The sequence below is a fragment of the Poecilia reticulata genome, linkage group LG21 (assembly GCF_000633615.1).
Source record: "Poecilia reticulata strain Guanapo linkage group LG21, Guppy_female_1.0+MT, whole genome shotgun sequence".
Lineage (NCBI taxonomy): Eukaryota > Metazoa > Chordata > Actinopteri > Cyprinodontiformes > Poeciliidae > Poecilia > Poecilia reticulata.
Genome location: NC_024351.1, coordinates 12,811,863 through 12,827,949, shown reverse-complemented (window position 1 = coordinate 12,827,949; position 16,087 = coordinate 12,811,863). Strand labels below are relative to the sequence as shown.

Genomic DNA, 16,087 nt, shown 5'->3' with positions numbered 1-16,087 from the left:
TTCTTGAAATCCACGTGTCTCAGCCATGGCCYTTTTCAGCTCCTTTGACATACAAATATGACTCAGACTACCACTCCCATGGAGCAACACGACAAAGCAAATGATGTGACGTCACAGGCAGACGTTCGGATTTTAGGGCATTGTAGTTTAAAAGAGAAAAGTTGCGTTTTTGATTAAACATTTTGAGGTATTTATGTTAATTATTATAACGCTAATCATTGTGAGATTGTATTACTGTAACATTTGTTCGTTTAAATACTTGGAGAGTCCGTATGTTTTTGATTACTTGTAAAAGACTACGGCGTCCGACTACAACACCCACATAAATACCGCGCATGCGTGTTGCGCAGCAACAGTCGTGCGTGTGTAGTGTAATCACGTGGAGACGGTTCTGTCCAAACAGAAGGTGAGCTGCTGCTGCTGCTAGCTGCGCCGCTCGGTGCTCAACTGATCCATGCTGTTTTTGTAGCTACCCGTCCCTTTAAAACCAGACTATTTCAGCGAAGAATGAGTGATAACGATGACATCGAAGTCGATAGTGACGTGAGTATACCCAATTTTTCCCTTTTTTAGGGACGTTATGCGCAGCTAGCTGGCGATTTAGCATTCAACTAGCTGCCCAGCTAGCTGACGAGCTGCTCTTTTCTGAGTTATTTTTTAATCAGGATTCTGGTTAATTCACAAAACCCCTTAGCCTGCCTTGTTGCTAATATGCTGARTTGTGTTACTTTTTAGCTACTTCAGCGTAAGAGTTMAGAATTGCCGAACAGTTATGGCTACAATTGTACTTTTTGTTCTGTTTCTTTGCAGGAAGAATCACCGAGATATCACTGTGTGGTGCGTAAAGCTGTGGGGGGATTTGTCCACTGTCGAGAAAATGTTTTCACTGTTCAGTTATTTTTATTCATCAAATTTGTCTTGTTTTGGTATTTAATGTTGCCCTAAGAACAAGGCCGTGACGTTGTAGCGTTAAGGAGTATTGCTTAATTAGGCAAATGTTTCAACAATCACATTCGTGGTTGGATACATCGAGAATTGAATTAATGATGCGTTTCTACTACTGAGGCGATTTTTGGCTCGCACTGTGCGTTGCAGGGTGTTCCCCATACGGAGTCCACTCGTTCACGACGTCTATATTTAGACCTAAGGTTTATCYCGCTACAAAGACTGGTTTTGTTGCAGGTTTGTTATTTTTTCCGGTAAACACAAAGCTGTCTGTTCTCGGCGGCAGCAGCCTTCCTCCTCCCCCTCCTCCTATCGGCGCTTGACTTCACACCACGGGGATTCCGCTTATGATCAGGGCTTTCTAGCATTTCACGCAGGCCATCATTTCGGTAAACAGTCGGTTTAGGATGAGGATGCAGAGGAGTCGGAGAGACGAGAGGCTTTTTTTTTGTGTTGTTGTTTTGTTATTGGTGTGGTGAAGCCGCGCCTGCATCTCGGACTGCGGCGGGATGTTTTTTCCTGTATTGCAGCCAGAGATTAGAGCCATCTTCTCCCTACAGGCGGCTAAATGAATGACGTATAGCTGCATCTCAAACCGGGAAGAGACGCAGCCAGTGCAGAACTTGGTTGCTGCACGAAAACGCGTCCCTTTTTTTTTCTTTTGGCGTCTGAATTTAAAATGTTTTTTTGTTTTGTTTATGCGTTAGAAATGGTATTAATCATTCTCATTTTCACCCTTAAAGCATTAAGCTTTTCCCTCACCAGGAACAATCAGGGAGTTGCTGTAACGATTAACGCTTGCCACACTTTTCAGATTTGTATTTGCTAAAATGGCACCTGGCCGTCCTACCGTAACTGACAAATTTGTGGTCTGTGTTTTGGAAAACTTTACATCCCGCACTATTTCAAATAACCATGACTATGGGGAAACATGTTGGTGGCGGCATTATGCTGTGGGGACTTTTTGTTTGTTTGTTTGTTTTTCAAGCAGGACAATGGAACAAGTCAGTGGTTATGCTTGTATAAGAAAACCTGGAGGTTGTTGAAGACTTGAATTTCACCTTCCAGCAGGACCACAGCTGAAGTTTTGTGGTTTAGCTCACAGCATGTTCTTGTCTTTGAACGGCCCAAACTGTTATCCAATTTAAAAAGTTTTGGCAGTAATTACATTTTCTCAGTATAATCATTGTGAGCTTGAGCTACTTTACAAAAAAAAAAAAAAAAACAGCTAAATGCTACTTAAGTTTCTACAAAAATGCAAGCAGCAAGACGCTTTATGATCAGATAAGGTATTATTTTGGACTCTTTGTGACACACTTTTTGACCAAAAGGAGCTTTTACTTATGGTTTTTGGTATGATAACAAGAACCGGTGTTTCCCAAATTGATCAAAGGCGTGTCCTGTCATGAGCGCCAACTGCTCCGGGTCAGTTACCCCCCTGGGCATTGACGTTTTCTCTTCCTACTTCCTGTTTGCACCCGTAAGCAACGCTTTTCAAACCAGTGCTCTTTACAATAGCATATCAGTTTGTTTGGTTTTGTTTTCTTTACAAGAAATGACCAAATCGACAAAGTTGGACAATGTCAGAGGGATACAACTTTACCAGATTGAATTTATTTTAAATGTAAAAGCTGCTTTATTCACGCAGCTAAAATAATGTAATATTCATTGGTGCGGTTGGAATCTCGTCTATAATCTGAGTTTGAATTTGAAACTGAAACTAGAGTGAAAAGAGAAACGTGTTGCGTTTGAATTTTACTCTGTATCTGCATGAATCAATCGGTAATTTAAATATAACATAAGCAGTAATTGTCATGGGTTCATGTTGGGAACGTGTCACGTTATGCTAGTTTTGTTCTTCTGTTTCATTCCTTGGATAAAGGAAGCACTGCAGTAAGGAGGAGCCCAGGTTTCCATACGCAAATGGTAAAGCCAAGGCGACTGGGCTGGACACCCAACCCTCTTTTGTAAAGCTTCACCATCAAAGTATGTAAAGAATGGAGGAGCAGCGGAGCTGGCGTGTCCGGAAAAATGCTCCTTTTATGCGATGAGTTAATAATTGCTGTGTCCCGTCAAAAAACGTCCGTAATTTCATGAAGTTTTCTGACTCGGATTGTCTCTTTTAAAGCTGAGAAGGCACAAAACTCGTGTATATTTATAAAAGCAGACTCAGCATCAGTGAGCCTCCAGAACTAGGTCGTTTTAATTAACTGAATAAAAAAAGAAAATCTGATGAACATGGGTGTGTAAAGTGAAAAGAGCTGGAGTTTTGAGAGCCTTTATTCGTCATTTTTAATATTAAACACATCTGTTTAGGCGTGCGCTCTATAAATGTGCGATTTAATGTCAGGGTTGTCTTAAATAATGCTCACTGTTGTAGTTTGTATCAATAAAATGAGGTTCTGGACAGAAACTTGGACATATTTTGTCTTCTAATCTGAATCTAGCAGGCTGATGTGAGTTGTTAGCCCGAAGGCCAACCTGCTGCTTCAGAACAGGCCACATTCCCAGATCTCAGTCACCGTTTAAAGAAACATCAGCCGCCTCGCTCTGAGATCACTCTCGCAGATTTAGCAAATGTTTTCCTCGTCTCCAGATGTGCGGAAAATTAGCTTTTTGGCTTGTGTCGTGGCGGTGGGAGCCGACGACCTGCTGTCTGTCCTCTCCACACTTTTCTTTCTGTTTGTGCTGAAACCGTCACTGCCAGACTTGTAAATGCACATACCTTCAGAGGTTAGTCATGTGTTTGTTTATGGCAGGGTTGATGCAGGGAGTGGATGCTAGGAGGCACGTGGAGTTTAGCTGATGCTGTGGCAGCGCAGACCAATCCAGTCACGAGACGCTGGGATGTGGTTGGAGCCGGTGGAATATTTCTGGTTTTTGCTGCAGTTTTAGTTTCAGTCGAGCGACATTAAGGCTCATTATTGGGCAGCGTGTTTCAAATCCTGGAATCTTGTGGATCTTTTGAGCGACTCAAACGTTTTGGCGGCATCCTTCCCGTGTTGCCCCTGAAACTTGAACTTGTTTCAGCCTGCTTTATGTCTCATTTGTGGTTACTTTGGTTTGTCATTGTGATCCTTGACAGCATGAGTCACATGTCTGTTACCTCGTCTTTAAATCGGCTGCAGAAATCTCGTGACAAAGTGCAACGTTGACTCCACATCAGCTCTGCACAGCAAAAACACCAAATTTTACAGAGTATTTTTGGTCTAGTTTCTAATGCAAATATCTTGGTGCACTTGGAATAAGAGAAAACTAACTTTTCAGCAAGATGTTGGAGCTAGTTTAAGTCAGTAATTCCTTCATATTGATGGAAAAGTGCTAGTTATAAGTAAGTCTGTTGCAAAGAGCATGATAATTTTCATTCTGATATTTTTTGAAACACATTCTATTTGCAAAACACATCGTAATCCATTTTATTTATGGCTTCAGCTGAAAGTGTTTTTTATTTCTGTTTTTATTTATTGTTTTTGGTTTCCTGTTTTATTTTTGGGTATTTAAAATGTCTTCCAGTTCCACTGGGCAAAATGAAAGTTTATTGGTTTTTGAGAGGGCGAACTTCCAGGGTTTCCCTCAGTGTATTATAAGCCTGGCGGGTCACCAGGCTTTACTTGCCACCCTCACAAGGCTAATTATGTTTTTATTTTTAAATAAACAAGACAAATACAACAATATTAGAATTTTTTCCCCCCTAAATGTCTTGCTCCACTGTTACTTCACTTATAGCTTACACTCTTCATTGATTTTTAAGGAGTAATTGATTTAAACAAGCTCATGCCTTGCTGCAAAGTTACTTGTTAAGTTAGTTTTGTCTTATTTTGAGTGTACTAAGGTAGAAACTAGACCAGAAATACTTGGTAATATATATTGTGTTTTGTTGAGGCGCTCAGTCTGGCTCGTCCCGCCTCTGGTTTCAGTGTTGGGCTTAATGTCTGTGGCCTGAGAGCATGGATTTGTCCAGAAGCACGTTTGATTGGAGGATTTGATGGTTTGGCCTAAAAACAGAGAAGTGAGCTGATCTCCAGCTTGGCTCTGGTTATGTAACAGTGAGCCTCGTACAGGGCAATTTTGATGCAAATCTGTGTTTTTATGTCAGTTTCAAGCTGGTGTTTAATGATTGTACAAGAGGTTTGGCAAAATCCAACCAGAATGGCTCAATTAAATGATGCATGAACAGAGAATTGGCACATTTTGGGCCTTTATGTTCTGAAACGGGAGCCATGAACGATAAAATCTCCAAACATCCTTTTAAATTGAGTTTTTCAGTGAGATGTTGTTGCTTTTCTTCCTCTCTGGTTTGGTATTCATGGCGTATTTGGTAGCAGGTCTGAGTGACAGCTGTTGATGTGACCTGGGTTTGGACCCGCTGCAGGATGAGGGTCTGATGAGCGCCTGCAGGCCGGAGTCACGGTGATGGAGTGACAGGACGGTGACCAGGTCGTGTGGCAAAGAAGTATTTATTCCTTCAAATGGACAACTAAAGCTTAGAGGGTCGGCTCTTTGAATCGTTGCTTGGTAAGCCTCAGAAGGCTTATGGTTTTGTTTTTTTATCATTCGATGAGTTATTAAAAAATCCTTTTAGTCAGATGAGCATAAAATCTGGGTCGATATTTTTGGTTTATCGGAGATAAGTTATAGGAATTATGTATGTATTCCAGAAAATATGCATTTTTTTAGCTTTTTTATATTTATTACTGCAAAATATGAAGTGCACTATCATGATTTAAAGACGATGATTTTCAGTTTAAAAAGCATGTTTCAAAAACAATATAATGCTGTTGAATAGATCGGTCACCGATCATAATCGGCCAATTTTTGTGAAAGTGCATGATCGGTGATCGGCGATCATTGGCTCTTGTTGCCGATACCGATCACCTGCATCTCATTTCGCAGCCTGCCTGTGCAACTGGTCTCCTCTTTCCTTCACTCTGTGCAAACGCGCAGCAACAAATCCTAAGCGATGTGGAACTATARCGCACTGAGTGAATGGGGAAGTTTGCGTGTTGCGGCAGAAAATTGAAGCATGTCAAAATGCATCAACACAACGAATCTAATACGACATAAAAACAATGCTATTCTTGACGGAGTTTGGCTACATCGAGGCTCACTGCAGTAAAAAAGACATGTGGAGGATCAGATAGCAGGTAAAGCAGCGCACAGCTGCAAACACTCACCCGGATTAGCATGACGGTCAGAAAGCTAAACAAACAACCCGCAAAATTATTTAAGTCTTCGAGCTGCGATGTAAGACGCTGGTTCTGCTCTCGCTGTTGAACCGCTGCTACGCTACAGGTAGTGATATTTCACAGACGAAGCGCCGCTTTTGCTCCACCTGGTAGTGACTCTCACACCGAACCTCTGCTTAAAGCTGCAGCATCTAACCTAAAAAAATACATTTTACATACGTATTAAAACTTTCGCTGTCCTAACATGAGACAGATAATCTCTGAAAAAATAATCGATCTCCTCCCTGCTCTGCATAATTACTCYGCTCAGTCAGAAACAGCCACTCAGAACTAGCAGTAATCAGCTAGCCGCCATGCTAACAGGAAGTTTTCATTCAGTAACTCTGGATTGTTTATTGTAATGGAACCTGTATTTGCCATTGAATGTTAAGTTTTATACTTGAATTTTTTTGGCAAGGTTTTATTTTGGCTCTTAGCATTATTTAGCCTCTTTAGAGCCTTCATATGTTATTAGTCTGTTAAAGATAGTATTACCCATAGCAGTACAATTTGCACCATGCCTGTTTTGTTTAGTTTTCTTCTTGGAAAAAGTTATTAAAAACAGGTTTTTGTCTACATTAAGGTGAATTCATGGTTCCTTTTTCCACATAATGTAACCGGTAGTGTTTATGATTTAAAAAAAATTAAAATAATTATGTGATCGGTATCGGTTTTTTCCTGCCGGTATTGGTATCGGCAGGAAAAAACCTGATTGGCACATCTCTAGTGTTCTTGCATTTTTGTCCCCAAATTGCAACCGATCACAATTTGATTCTACGTTAAAGTTTTTAAAGAATAACGACTCGTTAGCTTCAGAACGTTGCAAAAAAACGGCAAAAATGAATTTCTGAACGCTGCACTTTAAATCTCTGCAGTTTGTATTTTTGCTCGTTTTTTTTGTCCCCTTCCCGGTTTTTGCAGGACAGATTCAAAATGGTTCCCTAACGAGGGGTAAACAATGAACACGCTTAGGTTCTGTGTAGGCCAACACCTGAACATTGGTAATTAAGCTTGCAGCATATTTCTGAGGTTCTGTGCAGAAAACATTTACTGAAAAACATTTTCTGGTGCATAAATCAACTGCTTTGCTTTACTTTTTCATATTTTTTCATTACTTTACAAGCAGAATTTGTTTTTAATGGGTTTTTATTTTCAAACCTGCACATTGTTGCGCATAATTGGGACATGAAGCAATATCTGAGCCTTTAAGTTTCTCAGTTTGTTAAATCCTTTATGAGAAAAACCATAGAAACACAGAAGAGGAAGCGTCATGCTGTGGGGATGCATTTCAAGTGAGGAAAAGACTTTGAGCAGAATGACTGAAATGGTTTAAATCGATGCTTATTCATGTTTTGGAGTGGTCTAATCAAAGTCCAGACCTAAATCCAATTGGAAATCTGTAGCAACTCTTAAAAGATAATGTTCCGAGATGCTTCCCATCCCAACTCACTGAGTTAGAGCAACTTTGCAAAGAAGACTGAGAATAAATCTCAATCTCAAAACATTTAGATTTCATGTACAAAGAAAATTAAAATGATTTTCATAATTTTCCTTCCATTTCATAACTATAAGCCATTTTGTTTTTGATCACACTGAGTTCAGATAGCACTCTGCAGTTTGTGGTACAGCGACTTGTATATTTAAAAGCCTTTTTTGTGAAATTGCATCTACAGACGGAAGCAAATTCAGGGAAGGAAACTAGTCGGATTGTTGAGGAAAATCCAGATCCAGTCCACACCAAATATTTAAAATAAACGAAATGCCCGGGTCTTAACGTCCCGGTTTAGTCCTCAAATGTAGTTTTTGTGGCTCGTTTTTGTTTTTTTCTTTTCCACTTTCTTCTGGCAGTGTTATGTAAAATCGACTCTTTACATCATGTTATGCTGTTATGGCCTCAACAAAAACATACCTGGAGTGTTGCCTTGATTCTGAGAAATCTTTACATCTCCATGGCAACCATTCATTCAGCTGGGTGGACGTAGCTCCGCCTTCGAGGCGCAGCTCCTCCTCAGAGGTTCGGTTCCTAAGCTTCTGCCTTCCTCCTGACTTCCCGCTCGGCTCCTTCAGACTAGCCAGCAGCAATTAGCGAACACCTGGTGCAGCTGCTCACCTGCTGAGCTCGTTATAGCAGCTACTTCTCAGTGAAATGTTGGTAAAAATGTTGCTAAAGGGTTAGCAGAGGAGCCATGTTGTGAAAATGTGTCATGTTGCCCCTTAGATTAAAACAAAAATTGGATTGTGTTTGATAGAACATTTTTTAGATTAGCAAAAGGAGTTTTCAGTCGTGGAAAAAGGTGAATATTGTCTGTAATGTTCATACACAAGACAGGCGTCTTTTTGAAAATAAAGCCATGTTGTGATGGAGTTTCAGGAAGAGCAGGAGTTCTTAAAGAGACAGAGACCCAATTTCAAGGCGTCAAATTTCTTTTAAGTCATATTTAATAAAAGCATTTTTATAACAACTTAAGGTAACATAGTTACTTGATTGATTACTTACTGAGACTGTATGACTTTCTTTTCTGTGGATTAAAATGCTGCATTATTTTTGTAAAGTTAGCCTGCTACAAAATGCAAATGCTAAAATGGAAGCTGAAAATGGATTAAGTTTAATGTCAAATTTATTTATGACATCTGCTCTCTAAGACAACGACAACACTCGGTGAAAAGTTGATGTCCTGCAGGCGTCATTGTCTCTGGTTTGTTGTATAAAACAAACGTCTTTCATATCGGTGAGTTAATTTGACGTCTGTTAAATTTTGCAGCTAATATTGGCCGATACGATAATATCATGCATCCTGGAAAACACATAACATCGCTCCTTTAACTTTTGGACATTTCTGTTTTAATCCACCATACATTTTATAAATTGTATTAATTTTGATTTTGTGCTCTGCATCTTCAAGAACATTTCTTCCTATTTTTAGGTATTTGCGCCTTTCTGTTCATCGGTCTGATCGACGATTCCATCAATTATTTCTCAGCAATTCCTATTTAAACGAGTGATCCTGCCTTTCTGTGGCACACAGAGTGAATGTGAAGCGACGCTGTGCAGCAGAGCAGCTTGTGTAGGTGTGAGCGGGGACGGCCAGCTGGACACCCGCCGTCCTCCTACCCACGCTGCACTGCTGCCAGGCTGAAGGCCCTGTGACTTCTCATTGCAGGCAGACAAACGGGCACACCACAATGCACTGGAGCGCAAACGTAGGGACCACATCAAAGACAGCTTTCACAGCCTGCGGGACTCTGTGCCCGCCCTGCAGGGAGAAAAGGTTGGTGACGTTCAGACCCTCATAAAGGAGAACAGTTTCATCCTGTGCTTTTGCTTTTTTTTCCCTTTAAATTCAATGTGCACCAGGGGAACGGCTGCAATGGCTGGGAAAGGAGCAGATGGTGGGAGAGTGTAGATTGGCAGCAGTGAGGCAGTTTAAATACTTGGACCAGCGTCAGGAAGTTATTACGAGAACATTTCGCTGCTCACTTCCTGTTTTCACATCAGTGTCATTGAGAAGATTTGGACACATCGGGCGCAGAGTTTGTCATCGCACCACGAAAAGCCCATTCAGGGATCTGAGGCAGAGCTGCGTCAGCTGTAGAAATGTTACACAAATCAGTTTTAGTTATTAAAATCCAAATTTTTTTTCTCACTAATGCTCTCCTTTGGTTTCCATAGCTCAGAGCCGCCATCTTGTTTGACAAGCTGCTATTTATCTGGACTAGTTTGAAGTTTTAAATTGCATTTAATCACTTTTTCTCTGAATTAACTTTTCCTTCATAGTTTCTCACTGTATTTAATTTATTTGGTATATTTTTGCTGCTTGTATTTTATGTGAAGCAACTTAAAAAGTGCTTCACACATAAAGCCGCATTGTCAGAAATAAACTATAGAAGGTAATTTGTAGCAATATTTCAGTATGTTTAGGTATAAGGTATCAAACATTTGCATTAGCTTGGACTTCGTGTTTACTAATAAAGATTAGGATTAGTCATTCTGAAGCCTTAATCTGGGAGTTTTACTTTCTGTTGTTGCTAATTGAATTATCTAGAGAAGAAGAAGTTGTTCTGCTTTTTTACCTCCCTGGTAAAAACATCTAAAACTAATATGTTATTGCAGTTGCGCAATCTCACTTTGGTCATTTTAATAAATTAYAAACCCCATATTAAAAAACTAAACACCTCTACTAATAGATTTTTATTTCTGATACGGTGTTGTCTCAAAGAAACGATGAAGAAATGCACCGCACAGGCCCGCAGCATCACAGACCCTCTGCCATACCTAACAGAGAGAAATCTCACATTTTWAATTAAATTAACAGAAGTGATAGAAAAAGCTTTTSGAAAGGGCAAGATTAGGAGATTATCCTCCCACCTCTGCAGTCTAATCCAGGCCTTTCCAGTCAATCTAAGCTGTAGATGAAGGTAAGTTAAAATTATGAGCTTTTGTAAATTTATTTACACTTTTTATTACTTGTGAAAACATTTTTTTTTTTCCTAATTGAATTGGTTGTTTTCTTTTAAAATTTAAAGAGTGACAGTGATGGATTATTTAACTTCTTACACACTGATCAAATTAAAATAATAATATAAATGCCTTTTCTGTGTTTTTATGGAGTAAAAATGTCATCCTGTGATTGAGCTGCTGGTAATTAAAATGCATTTTGCACATTTGCTAAGGATAATTTTCTTAAAATATTATGTAGCAATAAAAATGTCATATTTTAGTTTTTTTGAGTGAATTTATTTTCTGAATAAATAATGTTCATCTATGGTTCATACTTGCCAATGAATTAAAGATTGCATAAGTGTGTTTAGATGTCAGGGGAATAATTCAGTGACGTGACAGACGGCCACTGAGCGCGCTCAGAACCGGCACCGCGAACCGTTCAGTCAGACTGAAATGTGAGCAGCTCAGAAAGCAAAGCGTCGCCCCAGATTCCCGTTTTTAGTTTGTTTGACAGAAGCAGGGAGGCTCTGTGAAAATGTGATGACTTCTCTGTGATGTGTCATTGCTTCACTTTCTGCATGTGTCACTAACAGCAGTCTACCAAACAGGCGTCTCGAGCTCAAATCCTAGACAAAGCCACAGAGTACATCCAGTACATGAGGCGAAAAAACCACACGCACCAGCAGGACATCGACGACCTGAAGAGGCAGAACGCTCTGCTGGAGCAGCAAGGTAACCGCTGCCGGAGGCCGGACCCTCCGGACGCGTYGGTGTCCAAACTGAGCAGCTGCAGAGTTCCTGCAACTGAGAGAAAAACCTGCTGAACTTGATCCAGCGGAAGGAAAAATCTCAGTTTTTAGAAACTAAAAATGTAGACATGTTAGAAAGCTTTAGCTGGCCCTAAATCCATTTGATAAAACTGGGCGCAGACTTTGACTGGKCCGTTTTAGCACATGAATGTGCCCTCATCTAAGCTTCAAACTTGTACTCTAAAGAGCCAGTGACCTGCAACTTTAAGACGGTCCAACGTACCTGGATCACATGGGAGAATGATCTCATCAGCCTGCAGTCAGGGTCCGGTTGACCTGGTTATTTGAGTTAAAGGTTGCTCCTCAAGGATTGAGCAATCTCAATCCTTGAGGTTGCTCCTCAAGAATTGGGGTCCTTTGGTGTTTTCACACCTGAACGTCCGGTAGACTCGGTTTGTTTGGGGACAAAAATTGCAACATTTGCAAGGTTCCCCCAGAAAACCTGCTGAGCCTGGTGGTTGGTGTCAGGGCAGTCATTCGTCCAGCGGCCCGTCGTGTTTTTGAGTTAAAAAATGTTTAAAGTTGGCAAGACATTTGAAAATATCACTTGATAATTATKTGCTATTGAAAGATTGGAAGATTAATGCCTGAACATCAACGATAMAGTCTTWAAAAAAAAATGCAAACATCAAAAAGAAAAAAGTAATGCTTAGCCTGGTGGGGGCACAAGTAAAGCCTGGTGGCCCGCCAGGCTTATAATACAAAGAGGGAAACCACAATTTATTACATTTTCAGCCGGTGCGGTTTGTTTTCTCACTGCGCTGTAAAACGAACCAAACCCTTTGAAAAATCTGTTCCCCTTYTTGCCTGTGGTGGCGCTGCACTGAAGGAAACGACACAAAAACCTCTGAAGAAGACACGAGCGCAACTTCTTTATTCATGAAATGTAAACAAAAATTAAGTGGCGTCACATTTTAGCGGTTGTAGGATTTCWCTTGTTTTGGCAGAAGACAATGAAGCATTTCCCCTGCTAGCAGTAAACACTGTTTTGGTTACATTTACCCAGAATGCTCTGCGCTTCAGTTTCCTTGTTGCTTTTCACCASAGTTTGCTGGTTTTGATACGTTTAGTGTGAATTCGTAAGCAAACTCTGGTCCACCTTAACTCCAGGGATCTCTGCTTGGTTGAAGTGAACTCTGGCACGGTAGGTTGCAGACTATAGAGCAGAGCATTGTGGGTAAATTCAGCCAAAACAAACACRAGTCGAGTGCTAGCAGAAGAAATGGCTCTTGGTTTTTAGACAACTGCTAAAATCTGATGATTTTTTTTCTGCAATTTTCATAAAGAYGTGCGCTCAGTGTCTTCTTCAAAGGTTTTCATGTTGATTCCATCAGTGATTCTTGTTGCAGCGCCCCCACAGGTGAGGAGGGGAACAGGCTTTTCCAAAGGACTTGGATCGTTTGTGAAATTGTAACAAATGTTGCAACTTTGGTCCTCAAGCAAACCGATTCTACCGAACCATTCGTAACCTCAACTTAAACTCCACAGCTGCTCAGTCTCACATTTATTTACCATGTCTTCTGAATTCCTCAGTCGTCTTTGTTTTTTATTTTCTCTGCCTGGTGTTCTCAGCCGCTCATGTCTTTTGTTTTTTCAGTCCGTGCTCTGGAGAAAGTGAAAGGCTCCACGCAGATCCAGACCAGCTACTCGTCACCTGACAGCAGCCTGTACACCAACCCCAAAGGCAGCGCCGTGTCGGCGTTCGACGGCGGCTCCGACTCCAGCTCCGAGTCGGAGGCGGAGGAGCCGCCCACCAGGAAGAAGCTGCGAATGGAGGCCAGCTAGAGAGTCAATAAGCTGAAAACTGGCGAAGGACGGGGGCGCCAGGACGGGCGAGACGAGCCCCCCTCGTCGTYCTCTCTCGCGCTGGAGACGAGTGTCCCCTGAAATGTCCCACCACCGCCGTTTGTCCTTCCAGCGGAGAAGAGGGAGCGAGCCGGACTGAGGACGACGGCTCGCTTCGGTCCGTCTAGAGAGCTTCAGGTTTCCCCAGCTTCCCCTCGTCCCCGTTTGTCTTAGTTTTTCCCCTCCGTCGTCGGTGCCCACCCTGACCTGTTTCTTAGCAACAACAATCCAAAACTCAAAAAAAGGCAGCTTGGCAACTCAAAGACTTAAAGCGTTTTGTACCCCACCCCTCCATCGCTCCCCGGCTCTACTCYTCATTTTTGGGGCGGGAGGGGGAACCAGGTGTCCTCTTCCAAACACTGCTTTGTTGTATTTTGTTTATTTTTATGCTTAATGACAAAATAAACTGTTTAAGTTTTTACACACACCTCGATCTGTTGTCCTGGGAAAGAAAATCCACCTTTTTTAAAAATGTAAAAACATTTCTAGTTTTTATCCCCCCACCTCCACTCAAGAATGTGAAACTGCTTTGAGCAAACGGCCGCCTCAGGCCCACTGAAGTGCAGATGTTCTCTGCCTCACATTTAACACAAAATTATATATATATATATATTAAAAAAACGAAAATCCYAAGTCCTTTTGTTGAAATCGATGTTTTGAAGGAGAATATTCCTAAACTTTGTATCGTATTTTGTCCTTTTAGCTTGAAGTAGTGAATGACTTTAGGTGGCTGGATACGTTAGGCATCATTTATATATTCAGATTGGATGTCTTCAAAACCATGTAATGCATTTTTTTATTTTGTGGTAACCACACGATTCATGGAGAAAAGACCAATTTGTCGCACGTAGTGTTAACGGGTTTGAACTAGGTATTGAATGTCCAGGTAAACGGAGGCCAGGTGAGTCCCTGTCGACGTGTTGTGCTTCACACAGTAAAAATGTTGCTGACCCCTGACCCCTACACTTCATCCCTTTCCCCCCTCCCAAGGAAAATTAATATCTCTAGGAGACGTGTGTGTATGTATGTATATTGTTTCCATTTTATTTCCACTTAGGAGGATATAATTAGTGTGGTAGGTCTTTGATTCCATTCCATGGAAATTACAAGTATGTTGTACATACTGCCAACAATTGTCTTGCAAGTTGAGGCCTACCTTTACTATGAAACTATAAAATAAACTATTTTATCCTTTAACGGGCTTCCTGTGGTTCCTGACGTCACGATGTCAAATGTTTTCTGAAGCAGATTAGTCAGGAATCAATCAAATTTAACTGGAGTAGACGGATTCRAAAGAAGAGGCTGAAAACGGGGAAGTCAAAAATATAAATTTTGCATTTAGATGGRAAAAAAACTTGGGGCTCAAGTTTCAGCATTTACTAGATTATGGATAAATTAAGCAGTAACAGCTTTTCAGGGTTTTTTTTTTAGCTACAAATAAGCAAATTCTGTTAATGTATTCGTATTTATGTATTTCTAAAATTGTAAAAGGTTGAAACAAATTGATTATTGAAGTAAATTTAGTTATCAGTTGACTRTATAGACTCAATTTACTGAAACGGCWGTAATTAAGCCAAAAACGTGCAAAAATAACATTTTGCATTTAAGAAAAATCTGACAAAACTCAAATGGCAGTTTTAGCTTTACTTAACCGTTTTCTCTCTGATTATTAATCAGTTAAATTAACCAGATTGGCCTTAAACTGCACTGATATTAAATCAAACTTTTGACATGTTGGAATATTTTTAGCTGCAGATTCATCTTTTGCTCCAAATTATCAAGTATAAACTAAATAATGCTTTATTATTGCATTTTAGGTCATATWTTTCAAGAAGGAATAGGTTTATTTGCAATGTATTTACTATTTAATAAGGCTCAAGTGGGTAAAATAAAAATATGCATTTTTATCTAATCACTAGAGAAATCAATGACTAAAATATTCATTAGTTGGAACCCTGGCTTTCATATTTAATCTGCCATCGCAGTAAAAATGTCTGCCATCTTTTATGTGTACAAAAAGAGTCAAAGTCCCTGCTGGAGGGCGAGGCAGCTCTTCAGTTTGCAGAAAACTTCCGAGTCAACAGGAAAAGCTTTGGTTATACTGAGTGTCAGGATTTATGACAGTACCATGATGAAAACTGCTGTATAAACCTTTATTAAGTCAGGTGATACTGAAATTATACAAAGTTACAATTTTTCCTTTCATAGGAATAAAACCATCTGCAATATGAGCAGGAGTTCCTCTGAATGTTTAAGCTGTCCAGACAATAATGTTGACCTGTACGGAGGTATAATGCTGCTAAACTCCGGCCCCCGTCTCTACCGAGGGCCCGTCGTCCTGTCTGCTCCCTTATGAAATCCTATCGGATCCAGTTCAGTACCTGGAGACTGGTGACCTAGGACTGAGGCCCGGCGGCGGCAGAGGCCGGTTCTGACGGCTCGGCGCCAGCAGGAGGTCCCGCCTGCCTGCTGGCGTCAGGAACCGACAGCTGGCGGAAGTGCTGCACGGCTTTAGCCACCTTGTCGGGACAAATGTTGTAAACTGGATGAGTGGGAGCCTAAAGAGAGAAAATGGAAACCAGGAGAAGATTTCATAAGATCCCTCTTCAAGTTTTTGCTCTTATTATGCTCATTCTTCAGAAAAAAAAACACACTGGCCCACTGACTGTTGGCAATCTACCCTCTCAACCTTCCAACCTCAATCCCAACCATAATCCCAACGTAATCCCAACCCTTCTTCCATCCCCAATCCTTCTTTATTCCCTCCTTCACATCATAATGCCTACCCTAATTCCTACCATAACTACAACCATAATTCCAAC

General features: G+C 40.8%; 2 protein-coding genes across 5 annotated transcripts in view; one reads left to right on the top strand and one right to left on the bottom strand.

The window, feature by feature from the left end:
- The first annotated feature begins 381 nt into the window (after positions 1-381).
- On the top strand, positions 382-14,462 carry max (myc associated factor X). 4 transcript variants are annotated; one of them, XM_008397391.2, is made up of 5 exons: positions 382-543; positions 811-837; positions 9,332-9,439; positions 11,220-11,343; positions 13,018-14,462. In XM_008397391.2, the coding sequence occupies exons 1-5, from the start codon at positions 508-510 to the stop codon at positions 13,203-13,205; spliced, it is 483 nt and encodes a 160-aa protein (XP_008395613.1). In that variant the 5' UTR covers positions 382-507; the 3' UTR covers positions 13,206-14,462. The 4 variants fall into 4 exon arrangements, with proteins under 4 accessions (XP_008395613.1, XP_008395616.1, XP_008395615.1 ...); XM_008397394.2 differs by having other exon boundaries at positions 11,205-11,343; XM_008397393.2 differs by lacking the exon at positions 811-837 and having other exon boundaries at positions 388-543.
- A 937-nt stretch (positions 14,463-15,399) lies between these two features.
- fntb (farnesyltransferase, CAAX box, subunit beta) overlaps positions 15,400-16,087 on the bottom strand; it is a 12,984-nt gene continuing 12,296 nt past the window's right edge. The window contains exon 12 of the mRNA XM_017302119.1: positions 15,400-15,823. Coding sequence (XP_017157608.1) covers positions 15,662-15,823 — 162 coding nt within the window. The 3' untranslated portion in view covers positions 15,400-15,661. The remainder of the gene's footprint in view (positions 15,824-16,087) is intronic.